Raw genomic sequence first — 18,132 nt, 5'->3', positions numbered from 1 at the left:
GTTGTTACTCCAAATCTTTATGTACCTGCTGAATACTGTTTAATTTAGCTGCTTGCTAAACTGTCGAATGACACAACTGAATTCTCATACACTTCGGATAGCCTAACTTGCAGTCTGCTCACCAAGCCATCTCCAACAGGACTTTTTTCTAATTGCTTCTAGGTGATGCACTTTGGTTGAGTAGAGGGAATTTCAAGGTGTAACAAAGGTGTTAGAACTTAAAAGTTATTAAAAATGAAGGGTTATACAAGAAAGGAGATAGTACATCAAATAGTTTTAGGTTCTTGCCAAAGATTAATTTGAAAAGGACACTTTAAGTTTTTTTTCATTGAGTTCTAAGACTGAGATCTAATATCAGATATGTCTTAATGACACACAGCTTTCTTCTATGTTAGTCAACATCTTTAGGAGAAAAAGAAAAAGTATTTGGCACAATATACTGGACTGCCAGATCCACAGTCTGAATTTTAAAAATACCAGTAAATCAGGGAAAGAAAAAAAAAAGGTATTGGTGTAGCCAGTCATTTTGCTGGATGGCTTTGTGCCAACCAGCCAAAATGCTGACCATTATTCACTCATAAATATTGGAACCAATAAAATATGTTTATTCTTTATTGAGGTACGTTTGGAAGAGAAAACTCTGTTGCCTGGAAGCTCCTGCCACAGTGTCCAGAAGTCTGGACCATTCACTCAGAATGGATTCTTAATACTGTTTCTTACGGAGAAGACACGTCAGTAACCTGTGACAGGCTCGAGCAATGGGGCAGAATCCCGTATGAGAACTGGTGGCACGTGGCTCTCCAGACACAAGCAGTATTTTGAGCCAGGGATGCTGGGGAGGGGAGCGGATTGTTGCTTTTCAGCCATTTCACCTTTAGTGAACTGAGAGGCATTTAACTTGGTGTTGGACCAACATTGTCTCCTACTTTGTATTCGTATGATTATTGAATCATAGAACGTCCTGAGTTGGAAGGGACCCACAAGGATCATCGAGTCCAACTCCTGTCCCCGCATAGGACAACCCCAAAATGCACACCATATAAAACTTGTCCACTGATTCAGATGGAACTTTACAAAGCACGAGCACTTGAATTTTTTTGGCTTTGCTGGTTACTTGAGAAAATGAATCAGTTCGCTTTGAAACGGAGGATTCCCTTCTCATGATGGAGGAGATGGAAGCTGCCAGCATAAGAGGATGGTTTCAGCATTTTCTGGCAGTTGAATCACTACCTACCGAGTGGCTTCCAACCTGGGAAGAGAAACTGGGACCTTAGAAACAAAAACAAAAATCATACTGCACTTTCTTTAATCTTAAATAATTCAGATAACTCTCTGACTTTGAAAGAGTGAATCATGTTTGCCATTTCCTTTAGATGTCAGGCATTTATGCTGCCTTTATTCTGGATATTTTCTATGGCTTTGAAAATAGTGCCAATATTATTTCTCTTTTCAACAGCAGGAAAAAAAAAAAGAAGTTTAAATATAGCAGAAATGCCAATCACTGGAGTAAGAATTAAGATTAGGAGCGAACCAGCTCACTCCCTTTTGTGACAGGTGTGTACGCATAGCTCCTGCTTTGCTTCCCGTTAATTATCTTTACTCAGGAGGAATTTCAAAAACCTCCTGTTGATCATGTCAAAACAACACATTTTGCAATCTGTCCATGAATTAAATTAAGCTTCTTTCTGACAGCATCATGGTAAATGGCATTGTCTGATTCTGACCGTTTATTTTCTTTACTCGAGTACCGACTCTGCCATTTACAGAACTCTTCAGAATTGTCAATGCTAGTTTTTAAATTTATGGAAATCAATGAGTTTCAGGGCACACTGGCTCTACTCTTACATAGCTCCACAATATGCTAGCTCTGATGAGTAAAACCAGTTGGAGTTCCTTTTCTGCACCACCATACCTGTTCTTTTCTGCCCCTACTGCTTTTTAAAGCTCTATTTTTCACTTGCATCTTCTTGGCGATTTCATTTATAGCATGCTGCCACAAGTAGTGTCAGTAATCCAGATGAAGGGGTGTGAACAGAAACACAGAACTGAGAGCAGGTGTTTGAGGGCAGCACAGGACAAGATAGGAACTATTTCAGGTGGCTTTGTGACCGAGGCTGATGTTCTGGAACCGTTGCCTGAGCTTTGTCTGTGTTCCAGAATACGTGCAGTCCTTGTGGAAGGGATGCAGCCTCTGACCACAGAGGCTCCGAGTGAAACACCCCACATGAGTTAGCTGCTCTTGCCTCCACATGATATGAGGCACACCATCCTTCAGGACTGAGGAACTGCAACGAAAAGAAGCTGACCGTTATATTTCCAAGGGACCTAGCAGTGAATATTTATTGATCTATGTCTTGATACTACATTTTGCCATTAAATTTATCGTTTACCTCTGAGATGCTGCACTGTTGATCATTCATCATAGCAATGAAAACTATGACTCCGCACCACTTCGATAATATAAAACCCAGTTAAATTGTGTTGTGTTCATGTATTAAGGATTTTTAACTCTCCTGAGACTCTCTGGTCATTTTTTAGAGAATTGTCTCAGAACAGTACCAAGAGCTCAGGCTAAGGGTTTGCAATTTTAGCATAACCTGCTTCTCAAAGAGGGCCAGAATGCTTAAGCTGCCCAGCTTTACCTTCTGTCTGCAGCATTGTTATCAGTGAGGAAAGCACAGCAGAACAGACTCCAACCACAATATAAAGCTGAAACCATACAGATATTCCAGTAATAAACTTCTTGTTAAATTTCTTGAACAAGCAAATGAGAGATAAGATGCTGCACCTCTCCAGGCTTCTGCCTTGTGTCTTCTGTTCTTCAGGAGGAGCACTGTGTGCACTTACTGCCTTTCACCTGTGACCTCCGTGCGGCCATCTCTGGGCTGGCGGCACTGACTGACCGAGAACCTGGAGGAGGGTCAGCCTGTTACATCAGAGACGAGTCACCCTTCACCCAATGAAGCAAACGAATGGGATGGTGACATGGACCACCTTCTCCGTGATCCTCTCCCAGGAACAAATAGCTCCCTTGTTTTTTTGCAGGTCTTGACCATTTTCTTGGAAGAATACTAATGAGAGAGTAAAACACTGGGTTCCAGATACCAGCAAGTGGGATTTTTTTGGTGACCCACTTTAATAGTAGTTTCTACAAGAAGTTTATTCTGCTTCATTTACTGGGGAAAGACAAGACAGAGCAGATTTATCTTTGACTAGAGAAGAATTTACATTTCAGTAAAATAAGTAATACTATTACCAGGGAGAAAAGCCAGAGCTTCTTAGGATCAAATCAGATCTTGCATCCTACAGCAGGATGTGGTAAGAATGCGCTTGATGGACCACATTTTGAATCCTGCATGTTTTAACCAGATAAAACAAAGCTCTGTATTGAGAAATTGTCTGGATTGTTTTCAATCTAACAAGTTTTACAGGTCCTGTAGAACAGCAGTGTACTGTAACAGTAGTGTATGGGAGTTCAAGAACTTACAGTTTCTCAGTTTGATGGATATAAAAGATGTATTAAGAATTTTGCTTCAGGCCCCAGTGAATTCTGCACAGGTGCTGTGATTGGTAGGTCTCCTTTGGTTTTCTTCTACTATAACAATCCAAATGCTTCAGCAACATGGAGGGAAAGTTGTGATTTCTTTCAGTGCATGTGAGGCAATGCAGGATGAGCAGAAGAAAAGAAGCATTGAATAGGAAATTACATGGGAAACTCCAGTTTCAGCCTAGTTTGTTTATCCCTTTCCCCTGGCTGTGAGCTGGAAGACCAGAACAGGCTGTTTTCCCCAAAACATCCTCTCCTGTCCGCTCTATAGATATTTTATACTGTGTTGCAAACACTGCAACATAGGGTGACTGTGGCGTTGCCATTGCTTTGTCTGTTCAGCTTTAACACATCCTGGAGTTTCTAGCTTTTCTGTTGGTGATCTCAGCCTTTTGAGTATTGCCTCAAAATATTTCCAAGAACCAAACCACTCTTTCCTCTGGTGAACCCCGAGCTTTTGCATTTCGGAGCATCGCGAGTAAAGCACATTCTGGGCTGCTTTAAACCACTGTGGTGGATTCTGCTCTGGGAAAAAAAAAAAATGTACCTGTGAGGGAAAACAGCGTTATTTTGCTTCTTTTACCTGTACGAGACTGGGATGCAAAGGGGTTTGACGTCACACAGGTGCCACTAGCAGAAGCCAAGTCCCTTGAGCTAGGTTTTGTTTTGCTATTTCTATTTGTGGCAAAGAAATTAGAAGAGTAGGAGCCCACTGGCTTTGCTGACTAATCCAACATCCCGCATTTTAACGCTTCTTCAGAATACGAAGGTGCACGCGAGCCCGTGCTACCAGACCTGAGGCTGCAAGCACAGGACATCCTGCCCGCTTGCCCGGTTGAAGCTGGCCGCGATGGAGCCGGGTGGCACCAGCCCCTCCTATCTGCGCCGCTGTTTTCCTACATTCTTCCAGCTGGCACCTCCGCGGCCCCGCCGCCCCCCGGCCCCCCACCCGAGCCGGGTCGGGGCCGCGGAGGGGAGGCGCAGCGACGCGCAGGGTCCGGGACGCCCGGCCGGGCCGCGGTGGTGCCGCGAGTGCGGCGGCGGGGAGAGGCCTCCGCGCCCTGCGGGGGGCGGCACCGGCGCCTTTGTGCGCCGCGGCCGCCTGCTGGCCCGGAGGCCCCCGCGCCTCTCGGCCTGCGGCGGCCTCGGCACCCGGGGCGGGGCAGGGGGCGGGGCGGCGGCAGGACCCGGGGGCTCCCGGCAGCGCGGCGGGCTCTGCCGGCGCCCGCGCCCCTCTCTGTCTCCGTGCGCGGCGGAGCCGCGGGCGGCGCCGGGCCGGGGCCGGGTCTGGGTCTCGCCGCACACTCGGCGCTAGGGCGGCCGCGAGCGATGCGCCCGGGAGCTGCGGCTCCCTGCGGGCCGCGGGCGTGAGGCGGTGCTGGCGCTGGCGGGGCGCGGCGGAGCGCAGTGCTGCGGCGGGGCTGGCCGCCGCCGGCTGAGGAGAGCCCCGCTCCTATGGCCCGCGCGGCGGGGCCGGCTCCTCTCCCGCGGGCGCGGCGGCGGGGCCGGGCAGCATGACCGCGGGCTGCGGCCCCGCTGCGCTCGCCGCCGGCACCCAAGCGAGACCTTGATGCTCCGCGTCCCCGCTCTACAAATATGATGAAATGGCAGCCCCGGAAGAAGGTGGGTGACGAGGCGGGGCAGGGCCGGGCCCGCGGCCGGCTCCCCTGGGGGGGGCTGCTGCGGCAGCCGCGGGCGGAGAGGCGGCGCCGGACCCCGTCCCGCTTCCCGTCCCGGGGCCGGCGGGGCCGCGCTCCCCCGTCTCCCCCCGCGGCCGCTGCCGTCGCGGGAGGCGTCGCGAACTTTTCTTTTCCCTCCGGCGGTTGTCGCGCCCCGCCCCGCCCGCGGCGCCGAGGGGCAGCGGCCGCCGTCCGCGGGGCGCCCCGGCCGGGCGGGCTCCGCCGAGGGGCCCGAGCCGGGCCGCGGAGCCGCCGTCCCCTCCGCTCGGCCCCGGCGCCCCTCGCGGGGCCCGGGCGGTGGCGGGCAGTCCGTCTGGTTTTCAGTCCGCTTCCTAATATGGCTGCTTGGCTGGAGCGGCGCTCGCAGAGCCCGGTCCGCGGCGGCGGTGCACGGCGTGCCTGGGCGGGAGAGGCCGCGCGTGGTCGGACGCTGCCTCGCCGGTGTCTGGCGGCGGCCTCGGCTTGTGTGCGCGGCCTCCGTGCCGCGGCTCCCGGGGTTCGACGCCTGGCAGGACGCTCCTCTTCCAACATGCTTGGCAGTGCTTTTTATTGACATTCTTTTAAGGGAAAATCTAGCAAACTGAATGTGCTGTGCCGCCCCTCTTCAGCAGTGACCCCTTGCTCCTGGCAGCTGTGGACTATTATACTTTTTATTTTCTTTTTTTTCCGGTTTTTTTTTTTCTTTTTTTTTTTCTTTCTTTTGGAAAAACCTGCTTGAACCAGCAGGGCTCCTTCTTTCTTTGTAGCATGATGTGTGATACTGTGTTTTACATCGGGGAAGAAATAGAAATCATATGTGAAATGCTTGAGAGCCGTTTGAGCATCTCTCGCTTTGAGTGCTAGACATTGAAATAAATGGTGCTTCAGAACGTCCCGATTGGAGTGTGTATTGCCACTGCATCTCTGGGTAATCTGTCAGGCTTTGTGTCACTGTTACCTCATCTCTTTTCAGCTGTTCTGAAGCTGTTCCTTAATTTTTTCAAGCAGGCGATTCCTTCTAGCGAGCAGAGTTCTTATTTCAAATCGTGTCTTCAGCAGGATAAACAGATGAAGGGCAAGCTCAATGGGAGCATCTGTGCATTTTTCAAGCCCCTCTGTGCCTCCTTTCAAACTGGTTTTAAGATGTCTACAAGCTATAGATTTTTAAATGTCTGTTTTTACTATTTTCAACTGAATGTGCAGTCGCTCCTGTGGTTATGGCTATGGAAACCCCTCCAGGCCATGGTTACAGCAGTATCGACTGAACCACTGAAATATTATTCTTGGCTGCTGGCTGGACTCCTCAGCTCTGGAAGATTCCGTTTCGAGTGTCAGGATTCACTCTGCAGTATTGGCTCACCCGCTTATGCTTAAATCCTGATGTCAGATGGTTAGTTTTTTTTCTCTGCATTACCGTCTGTGTCCGAATTGAGTTGATTTTGGGCAACCAAATTTGATTGTGCAGAAGGTGCAGAAGATAGCTGAATTTGTCTAAACTGTCAAGCATTTTACTAGTCTGAGCAAAAAATAATTCCTACTCCTGCTATGATGTGATGGAAACTATGTTCATGTTGGAATAGGTTCTGTTTTCAACTGTAGTACCAGTAAAATCTCAGCAGAGGTTATTTTGTCAGTGTTGCCAGCATACTCACGCGAGTGTAGCCAGAATTTCTGCTGGCCTGGCCTGAGTGCTTTTGTAGTGTTGCAGTCATGTGCTTTACAGAGCAGTTTCAAGAAAATGACTCATGCAAACCGCTCGAGAAGGCTCTGCTGCTCCATTTCTTAATAGGACACAAAAGGAGAAAGACAGTATAGTAGCTAGTGTTCCTGTAGCCCTTGGCTGTTTATAGCTGTTGGTCGTTTCTGAAAGTGGCTTCTGAGAAGCGATTTGCCTGCCCCATCCCTGTTAAAATATCCAAATATGTGAGCTGTCAGTACAAAAACTGAACACATGTGCTGCTGTACTGAATTAGGAGTCTCGTTTGATTTATTAGATTTGTACTCACGTTCTTTTGCTTTATCTGCTTTTTTTAAATTATTGTTTAAGGTGTTTTGTTCATTGGGAGATTTTTGCTTTTACAACTGTTAAACTGTGCAGCATAGGATCGCATGCAGTTTATTAGTCCTGTGTGTAAACCTGGAGTAAGCTCCTTTGTTTGGTGATGCTAAGATGCAACTGTCGCCTGTAGCGCGTAAGGCATTATCTTGCTTTCAGCTCATGAAAAAAGGCATTTGCATGTGACTGAATTTTTTTTTTTCCTGTTGTAAACTATGTATATTTTTCTAAGTTTAGAAAATTACTATATTTTTCCACAAGCACCAGAACTAATAAAGACTTTCTTCCTGTGGATTTCCCCGACTTGCCTCTGACTCCGTTTCCCTTCAGGTTCCCCCGGCATCTCTGTCGAGCAGGTGGCTGGTTCAGAGCAAGGTTCATGTTGGTGGCCTGGGCAGCCGCTGCCACTGGAATGCGTTTCTCTGGCAAACGGTCAGTGAGCCCAAAAGCCGTCAGAGCTGGGGTGGGCAGACAGGTGGACTGTCCGTGCGTTCTGTAAGCCTGTTTATTTCCTTGGGAAGCCAGGCTAAAATTCAAGCATAAGATGTCCAGTGTATTAGGGTGAGCACAACTGCACTGACAAATTCTCAGGAGGCTGGTAATTAAATTATACATGATCTGGATACAGATATGGCTGATGAGTTATATTGATTATATTCTTTGAAAAGCATAAAATTAGCCATGTTAATATGTTGAGTGGATCAGGCTGCAGGAATTATATCTTTCTTTCCAGTCCATCCCTTACCACAACTTCTTTTTGAAGCTTCCTTCAGCTTCGGGGTATGGTTTGCTGGAAGGATGAGTGTGCCATGTGTACTGTCCTAGGGATGCCAGCTCAGTCGGCTCCCTGGCGAGTGAAACGGTTTGTGCTGTGGTTCTGGATCTCGTTGCCCCAGGCTCACCTCAGGCTGCTCCGAGCCATCGTTGACTAGGATTTGCTGCAGCCTCTCGGCTGAGGGAAGAAGAGAATAGCTTGGATGGTGGTGTGTTCTTGTTTGCTAATGCAGATTCTTTTATCCGTGAATAATAATAATAATAATAATAATAATAATAATAATAATAATAATAATAGTCATTATACTTCTGATTGCATATTGGAATACTGGAGTTCAGGTGAGAGAGCACTCCTTTCAAAATTATTAAAGCCAGCAAGTTGAAAAAAGTGACGCTTCAAATTTATTGTATGTAACTTGTTTGTTACGCAGGAGCAACATGGTAAATTTTGTATGCTTAAGAAGTCTGATAACAGACACTGTTCTAGATACTAAAAAAAAATGCGTATAGGAGTCATTTGCTACTTGGTTTTGATGACTGAATGCTAGACAGAACCTGAAATCACTGGCTGTGTCAGGTGCAGATTTCATGAAGGATTCAGTAAATCATCAATAACAACACAGTGATGAACTGCAATATCCCTTTGTTACTGACATGCAAAAGTTGTGTATATTTACCAAAAGCATTTCAGTGAGTATTCATACTAACTCCTCTATAAACAAATAGCTTTTTCAGTTTTCCTGCAGTACAGAAAAAACATGCTCTTAGTAAATTCATGCAAATCTTATTATATTTCTGTCATAACTTATTCTCTTTGAGCTCTGTATTGTTTTTTTGTCTGAATCTATAGTATTATGATACGTCCAAGTGCTCCATTAGGATTTTAAATACGTGCTCAAGAATGTAACAGTGTGTTTCATCTTGGTCACTGTCGTTTTTAAAAAGTGTAACCGTAGGATCGGAAAGTTCAGACCCTGTTTTAGTTTTCCTTTTAGCCTGTAACTGTGCACCGCAATTCATGGCTTCATCTATCCATGCTGCTGCTTAATCTGGGCATACACATCCACTTCTGCGTGGATGGAGAGGAGCTGTTTATTCCATGTGCAATTTAAAGTTGAAGTGGAGTCTGAATAGAAGGTGTTTGGCTTCATGAGACAGTCTCTATTAATTTCATTAGAAACAGTGGAGTATCTTTTCGTGACCTTATTCTTGTTAGCAGTGGTGGTTGTGTGGCCTGTTATGCAGAAGCACTGTTGGGAAAATGCGGTGAATGCAGTCTGTATTTTATCGCTTGTAAAATGTCAGAGGTTGTAATGGACTGATTCCTGGCAGGCTGCGTATGTAACAGTAACATTTTCCCTCTGTATTAGGTGGTGAAATGAGTTGTGCTACACAACAGAAAGAAGGACGGCGAAATACTTATAAGACAATGATAATTTCTGCAAAGGAGCATGAGCTTAGTTGACCCTTAGGTTTCCTTCTCTACAGATCAGTAAGTCACAGGCAATAGTGGGATCAGTTGCATCAGGATTTACTGATATGGCAAATGCTCTGATTTCCCAGGCTGGAAAATCAAACCTGTTTTGCAGAATTCTGCTCATACTAGGTGAAAATAAACAGACTGATTTTTTTTTTTTTTTTAATTTCTTTTTTCCTCTGTCTTTTTGTTCCCCTCCTTCCACACCCCTGCTTCTTCCCCCCAGTTTTGTGACTGGCACTTACTAGAGAGCACTTAAACTTAAAGCATTCACAGTAAGCTTTCCTATCTCATATTTCTTAAGAGGCTTTTAAAATCCAAATCTACCCTCTTATGTGCTTAAATAAACAAAAATAGATAGTATTCCTGACCTGTTAAATATTGCAGATCTTTTCCATTTAAGGCCATGCAGTACTTGGCTCTAGAATGATGTTATGCCTGAATTTATAGCAATCTGAGCTGGTAGTTTGTCTTTCTGTAGAATGATAGAGCTCTGTCCTGCTTTCCTCTAACAGCGACCTGGAATGAAGAAGCTTCTTCTAAAGCTGTCAGGTCTAAGGAGGTGGAGGCTCTGCAGCTGAACTAGGTGCCAATCACAGGGCTTTGCTTTTTGGACTTCTCAGGGTAAACGTTGTCTCCAAACTTTTCCAAGCTGTGACTGCAGGAGGCCTGCTTGCTCAAGATTTCTGAAGGTTGTGGCCTTGTGGTGGAGGTTTTTTGTTTGATTGATTGGTTTTTTGTTTGTAGTTTTGAAGGAGAAAGCCTTGAGAAGAAAAGACTAAGAGGAGATCTTGCAGCTGTATGAGCAGAGGGAGGCACCTAATGAGAGGGTGTAGAGGAAACTTAGAGACTCATCAGAGGTGTGTGGGGCAGGTGAGAGGCAATGGATAAAACTTTGAACGTAGAAAATTCTGACTAGGTACAAGGAGAAAATGTTTTACCACAAAGGTTGTCAAATATTAGAACAAGGTTATATCTAACTTCAACACATTACTAGCAAAGTTTTGGCTGCTTAAGTTTACGTTATTTTTCATTTATACAATTTAGTAGCCTGTGTTGCCTGAATATACTGTTTGTTCAGCTGTGATTAAAATTGCTGTGGGTCTTGGATGCTTCAGTGGAGAATGGGTGAGAGGGCGAGAGCTTGCCAGTACTATATTCTGTTTGTGTTTTGTGCAGTAGTAAATTGAGACTTTTGAAAGAGCACAAAATTTCAAAACAAAAAAATTAATACTCAGCAATTGATTTTGTTGTTTTGTTCTCGAGTCACATAAGTGTTGTTCTTTTGTGGTGTGGTATGTGGATGAGCCGTGAAAGGTATCTGTAATCTCCATTTTGCACAGAAGGGGAGCGTGTGAGGGTACCTCCCCAAGAGGAAAGCTGGCTAGGCGGTAACAGGGCTTAGTGCGGTGTCTCTGCTGATTTGTGTATTTCCAGACCCAGTAGAAAAACCTGTGAAGTCCTGATCAGTCTTGCCCCGTACCCCACACATTCTGATGGGATGTAATGTGCAATTTGTAAGTACAGTGCATTATCCAAAGTTTTTAATATATGATAAGAGTTTCTACATCTTGACTTTCAGTCTCGTAGGTGTAATAAAATGATGTGACACACACTTGGTTTTGCAAATGTTCTTTCCATATTGTGAACACAGTAAAGACCAAGCAATTTTTGAGGGGACAGCTCCTCAAAACGTTATCATTTTGTCTTTTGCTATCAGATTGCTGTTGCCTTTTGTTATCTCTAGTACTTGTGTTTCAGGGTCTTCTGCTGTATGGGTTACAGACTTCCACCTGTCTGTGAATAATTAGGGTCTTTCAACGTCGTAAAGATTGGCCCTTTGATAGTACTATTTAGCTGTTGGGTAGAGCATGAGCTCTAATTAGCTTTGTTTGAAAACCGATGTTCTAAAATGCTCAGAAGATGCTATGCTGCAAGCAAGCTCAAACCATCACTGATTTTTCAGGTACTGCAGAAGTTTAGTGAACACTGTGCTACCTCTTGTCATGGGCTTAGAGCAGGCTCCATTTTGCTGTACTGCTGGAACCCCAGTCTGTGCCCTAGCAGCATAGGATTAGGAGTAGAGTATAAACGGGGCTATTATGGCAACAGGGAGGTGCAGAGGCAGCAGCAGCCCAGCAGTCTCTGTTCCCCATGGTTGGTGACAAGATATGTGGGAGTGTACGTGTTTGCTTATGAAAAACAGTGAATAACTGACATTACATTTTCCTGACATACCTTTTCCTTGTGCACAAGAAGAACAAATGCAAAGCTTGGTTTCTCGTAACCTCTGGTATTTTGTTTGAGTTTATACAGTTTTTACAAATACTGCAGCAGCTGTTGCCATACTCGTCCTTATTGCTGGAAAAGAATGTGCATCAAAATGCTGTCTTGGAGCCTTTGATTTACTCAGCAGAAAAGAAGTTCATTGGACAATGCAGTATTATAGCCTGATCTTCCTTTGACTTAATCTGTGGATGTGGTTTATTCTTCCTCTTCTCTGCATGCACTTTTAAAAGTCTGTATCTTTTAGGCTTTCATAATAACCTAATGATAGGGGCATCAGATAGGGATTGGTGATTTGTGTTGTTATTGTCAAAGATAGATGCATATTCTGGCAGAGCAGAACTGTGGGTTAATCAATGTTATGACAACATACAATTTATCAAGAAACAATTCCTCCTATATTTCCTAAATAGAGCATTTGATAGGAATACTCTTTGCAGTAAGTGCTATACTGGAGAATTTCGGAGTAGAAGATAATTACTTGTAATTATGGAAATTTCTGCAAGGGAAATTGTCTTAATTTATTCCTGTTAAGAAATGGAATTGCTCTAGTTGCAGCATTTGAATCCTTTTAGGAGATTAACGCAGTCTTCCTTCATTACTGTGAATGGGCTTTGTAACCTTCTGGTATATCTAAAATCACCCTTTTAATCCTGCTTATCCATTTGAATTTCTACTAAAACTTAGTTTGGTTTAGAAGAATAATCAATAGCATGCACAAAGCTTCTCTTAAACTGCGTCTGTTATTTCAAGAGCTGACAAAAGAGGTTAAAAATGAGCATGCAGAAGCACAAAAAGAAAGTTAGATGTGGATGCAGGTGAAAGAAGAGGATGTGATATTCAGCGAAGGTGCGAACTTATTCCTTACAACAAAGGTGCGAGACATGCACATTGTACATGTGTGTTCTGGTAATCATGGATGCCAAGTCAAAGCGAAACTTCAAATGTGGTTTGTGTGCTCTATGGGTAAGAAGCCTTTTCAGTGCAGGGCAAACTGGAGAAGATCGTAACAAAGTAAACGAATGGGGCAAGGAAATGGATAGGACTTGGCAGTCTTTTCTAGGTCAGTGCAACATGTTCTTCCCTTGCTTGGTGAGGATGTGAACCCGCTCTGCCTGCATGCAGAATCAGCATTCACATGTAATCAGGACGGTGCCATGCTCAGATACATGCAACCTGCCTCTCAGCAAGGCTTATGTCCTTGCTTGGCACTGCGTTACAGAGCTTCCATTTAGGTGAAGATCAATGTCTCTGTCCTCTTTTGCAGAGCGCCAAACTTGTGTCAAATCGGCTTTGTAGACGCTGTTCTGCATGGTTTATTATCTTGCTGTATTTGTATATGTTCATCAGATTTCTGTATTTGAATTGAACACTGGAAAAAGAATTTCATGATTTGGGGTCTTTCTGCCAAGTTTGAACGTCACTTCTCAATGTTACATGGAAAAAATGGAGTCCTCAGCTGCCAAATGAAATTAGTGCTTTTTAGCATATTTGTAATACTCTTCTTTGTGCTACTTTATTTAAGTAGAAATATATCCCCTGCTCTGGTTAATGGACCCTCGTAACAGGGAGTCCTGGGTCAATCTGTAAGAACAGCAGCAGCTTGTATGGCTAAGTATATTTAACTGGAGACTTGGAATACTGGTTTGACAGGAACAGCTAGGCATACAAATCTGACAAAATAGAGGGAAAGTGAAACTGTACAGCTTATTGATAAGGTTGGATGGACTGGTTCAGCCATAGAGTATTTGGGAAGGAGAGCATGTGTGTGGAGGAGCTGAAAGGATTCCTTTGGTGAGGTGAACAAGATGGTCCAAAACTAGGCTGGAGAAATGTCTAGTGTGGGATAACAGCAGTAGCTTAGGATGGCAGAGTTTTTTTACCAGGATGCTGGCTTAAAAAGGTTTGGAGTGATGAATAGGGAAGTGTTCTCTGATTGCTTTCTCCTGTGCTGAGAAAACCAGGACTTCATTAATAATAAAATACTTGACTGTGTCATCAGTTTAATTGGAATAGCCTCCAAGAGCATTACTCTTTGGTTAGCTGCAGTTAAAAAATGGTGGCAGCATTTGTCCTGGAATATTTATTAAAGCTGTACGGGTTGTGCCATCAGTGTAGCTCAGATTCATTCCCCCAAAGGCAAGGCTGTGTGGCTTGAGCTGATCTAGATGAATGCTGCCATCGTTCTGACCCCTCCTGGGCTGTGCAGCACCTCTCGCCCCGGGGCTGGCACGGGTACTCACGCCGCTACGCAGGGAGCTGATCCAGCGGCTGGGCTGCATGGGAGCGAACCCATGGAGAGCGTGTTTGGTTTCAGGGGGCTCGGCTCCTCGGCGGCTCACCAGGCTACCGGGGGAGCAGAGCAGTGCTGCCCCGGCCCAGCCCGCAGGAAAAGCGGCCACCGTCTCTGGTGGTGCCGGGCTCCGTGGGGGCCCAAGCCTTGGTGTTACTGGTGTGATTTATTTATTTATTTTTGGACAATGAGTAGTAAGTCATGTTTTCAAAAAAGTTTTTTTTTTCCATTATATGGAAATGTGACTCTTCCTATCAAAGTTGCTTATTGTTTCTTTTATTCTTATTTTTATTATTTACTAGCTTGCTAAATTTAATGGGGTAAATTAGGATTGTGAGATGAACCAAAGTGTGACAACTTATTGCAAGCTATGTTTACGTGCCTTTCCAGGGAGCATGAAGAATTCAGTGACTTCAGCTATTTTAATAACCCAGATCCAGGCTTGTTTAGTTTCTGGCCTGATGTACACTACATTGGAACAAAACTATACAGCTGAGATGGGAATGTTTATGGGATAGCCTAGTCTGAAGCTCTGGAATCAGAATTAAGTTTTGTGGCTTTAGTTGCAAATAATTCCTGTCCTTTTAATGGAAAATAGTTTGTAAAAGCACTTCTTGCAGTTAGCATACAAATCGATTGAATCTTTCCAGGACACAAACTGTTGTTTGGCTGCTATTGACCCAATATAGCAGTTGGTATTCGACTAGTGAGTATAACTGAACTGGAGCTGATGCCTGGAGAACTAGGTGGGTGTCTCCCACTGTGCTCTGGGGAGGCTGCGTACCTCGGGTTGCAGTGTTGTGTCCAAACGGGCTGTTTACATCTCCCCGGTAAGCCGGAGATGTTAATGCAGAGACACCCATCCACGAGCTAGCTTGTGTTTGGCTCGGTACTAACCAGTGCAGACTTAGGCTGGCTCCCAGCAGGCAGAGGAAGAGTCTTCGCTGCGCTGCTGTAGGGGAGGCTCGAGTGCAGAGATGCTCAGCGTGGCTGAATGCCAGTCTGCCTTGGGTCTTGCTTGGGTGGAGGTCTGCATCTGCCGCACCTCTGGGCACATGTCTAGCTTGGAGCAGGCAGGCTCTTCAGTCTGGGTTCTGTGGTGTAAAAGTGGCTGAGCAGCCTTGGGGGGTACCCTGGCTGCGTGGGGCTGGTCGGCTGAGGCCCTTCTCTCAGACAGCTCTGCTGGTACAGGGCCCAAATAAAATCGTGCAGTTCTAGGAGCTGCCGCCTCCTCAAATTAATTCAGATGCTATGTATTTGTAAAGAAGCATGCCAAAATACATTCTGAACTAAACTGCCATCAGAGTGATAAAACAAGTGTCTGATCTCATGGTAAACTATGCTGGTTTTCTTTCAGATTTTTTCATGTTTTTCTTTTTACCTTGTCATTATTATTTCCTTTTCTGTTATGATTATCTTGTAACCTGCCAGGTGGTGATACCAGCTCATCTACCTTGAAACCTAAGTCTGGAATGGAAGGAAAAGTAATTCCATTGGTATTCTGCCAAGTATCCACATTTCCCTGACAAACCTGCTGTTTTCTAACTTCCTTCAGCAAACACCGCTAAGGCAGACTATCCACACGCCTCCCATATGGATGACTGCAAGGGGCTAGCAATTCTGCCTTCTCTTAAAGTGGAATCGCACCTCAGCAGCCATGAATTAACCTCCATAAAGCATTCTACTATTTTTACTCTTAAGTGGCAGGAAGGAGGGACTTAGAAGGCTGATACATAAAATATCCAGCTGTGTTATTCATGTTAACTAGGACTTAACAGAGACTGTTACGACTTGGCACCATCCTGTTTTCCATAGAAATGTTAATCTGTTATGGTTGGAGAGCCCTTTCGTGAATTTTTGGGTTCTGAATCTTAGCTCTTGTCTGCTCAGATGCAGACTCATACCTGAGCTATCTGGGCAGAGAAACCCCATTGCCACTCTGCCATAACATGGACTGCATACCACAGTGTCTTCTCTCCCCAGACTTGCTCGTTTCTTGGCATGTCCCTGGTGCCTTCCTGGCAGTGGGAGTTCTGGTTTCCTAATGACACCTGTGAAGTACCAAGGGGCCATAAAGCCACGAGTTTTGGCATAGTGGGGACTTTTTTAGCCACAAGTCCTGTTACCATAGAAGACGCTAGAGTTACAGGACTTTGAAAAGCAACAGACTTTGGAACACAATTTCCATTGTTACGATCTTATCACGCCGGTGAGCTTTGGTTGCTTGGAGTCCCACGGACAGCCAGCCAGACCTCTCATAACCAAATCGGTTCTGTGTTTGGAAAAGCAGTTTTCTTTTAAAACTCTGCCTCTGTTCTTGCTATTACCTTCTAGATAGGAAGTTTTGCAAAATACGTGGCCACTGTTACAGCCAGCTATTGTTGAATTTAGATTAGGCTCTTTTTCTGCTAATAGTCCTCTTTGCCCTGTCACGGGCTTCTAGGACTGCATAAGGTGTCAGGCTCTTGCTATAAAATGGATGTTGCAGACAACAGTTGCCATCATGGTTGACATTCATAGAGTAAAATGAGATTCATAATTAGGCTCAGAGCCCAGGACTATTTCAGGGACACAAAAGAGCAAATAGCTCTTTGTTGACTTAAGGATGGGTAAAGGATGACTGGTAGGCTTCCAGACACGTTAACAAGAAGGTTCAGTGCTGCCTTCCCCACCTTGAGAGTCCTGATGTGACCAGAGCAGAGGCTAGCAACAAAACTCAGCCCACACGGGGCTGATGGAGCTTCGCATATCAGCCAGTAGAAAAGGAGGGAGAATCTTTTGTATCAGACTTCTCATTTTATGAGATTCTGTTAAAGTTTAACCTATTTCTTCAATGGACTCACGTAAATGTATTATAGGAAATTCCTTGCTGTCTCCAAAGAGATGTGTCCCAGTTTGCTGTGGATGTCCATAACAAACTATGTTGTCAGAGAAATTCCTTATGCTCCTAGCGAGGCTTTAAGATTGTTCTGTCCCAATTTGCTTGGGTACTAAAAAAATCTGGCTGGATTTTTTAACAGTTTTGTTTACTTACAGATTTGTATCCACTGGAAATTGAAGGTAGCTCAAACAATCTGGACATACACTGCATCTTGGTATTTTCTGTAATTGCTGATCTGATAATCACACTGCTTGTAGCAGAGGTAGTTGCATATACAGCTACAGTAGGCTCCTAGGTTGTTTACAGAATTTTCTGCATTTCCCAGTAGTTATTTTGTTCTTATGCCTCTCCTCCTGCCCTCCCCCAATCACTTCAGCATTGCACCATGGTCTCAGCTGGACCTGAGTACATGGATGAAGAAAGAAGTAGCTTGAGGCTAGCAAACAGACAAAGGGGAAGTGAATTAGATGACCTTGTTAGGTCTCTTCCAACCTGAGTTGTTCTAGTTTTATGAAAGACAGGCACACAGATGGAGAAGGTGACTTGGAGATTTCCAGAGGAGGTATGTGGTTGGGACCTGCAACCAGGTTGCAGAGTCTACACCTGTGTTGTACAGGCCTAGTTCTGAAAGCTGTGCTGGGCAGGGTGCACCATCTGTAGTGCCTGCTTTATGCTTCAATTGCGGTAGACTGCGTAAGGCAGATTTGTGCTGTGGTCTCTTGCTGTGTTGCCCAACTTTGTCCAGTTGGCCTTGTATGTTCTCTGGTCCCTACCTGGCAGCCTAATCTCACAGAAGCTTGGTAGCTGGAGTAACACAACCTCTAGCCCCCCTGGGAAAGGGGTGAGCAAAGCAGAACTTTGACCTTAGAGATTGTACGGTCTTTTCCTCTCTACTTTTCATCCGTTTTAACTGATACACTTTTATCTAACGCCGGTTCACTTCCTGCCGCTGAAGAAAGTCTTACTGGGATGTAGTTCTTGACCAGGACAGTGTTCTGCTTCTGTATTCTGTTCCTCCCTGTGTCTTGCATGTTTTCTCTCCTTAAGCCACAAGTGATGTATGTCTACTACTGCTTTGTGTGTATGTTCAGTGCCAGGAGTAACAAGGCCCTGTTTTTTGTTGGGCCTTATGCAGTATTGCACTAGTAATAAACCAGTGG

General features: G+C 45.1%; 1 protein-coding gene across 2 annotated transcripts in view; it reads left to right on the top strand.

Moving 5' to 3' along the window:
* The window catches only part of TTC28 (tetratricopeptide repeat domain 28), a 185,019-nt gene that overhangs the window by 49,957 nt on the left and 116,930 nt on the right, over positions 1–18,132 (top strand). The window contains exon 1 of one of the 2 annotated variants that reach the window (XM_082325234.1): positions 5,081–5,170. The exons of the other annotated variant lie outside the window; for it this stretch is intronic. Coding sequence (XP_082181360.1) covers positions 5,144–5,170 — 27 coding nt within the window. The 5' untranslated portion in view covers positions 5,081–5,143. Of the gene's footprint in view, positions 1–5,080; positions 5,171–18,132 lie in introns of those variants that run through there. 2 annotated transcript variants of the gene reach the window in all.

This window comes from Platalea leucorodia (genome assembly GCF_965183815.1).
Source record: "Platalea leucorodia genome assembly, chromosome: 12".
NCBI lineage: Eukaryota > Metazoa > Chordata > Aves > Pelecaniformes > Threskiornithidae > Platalea > Platalea leucorodia.
This window is presented reverse-complemented; position numbering and strand designations above follow the sequence as displayed.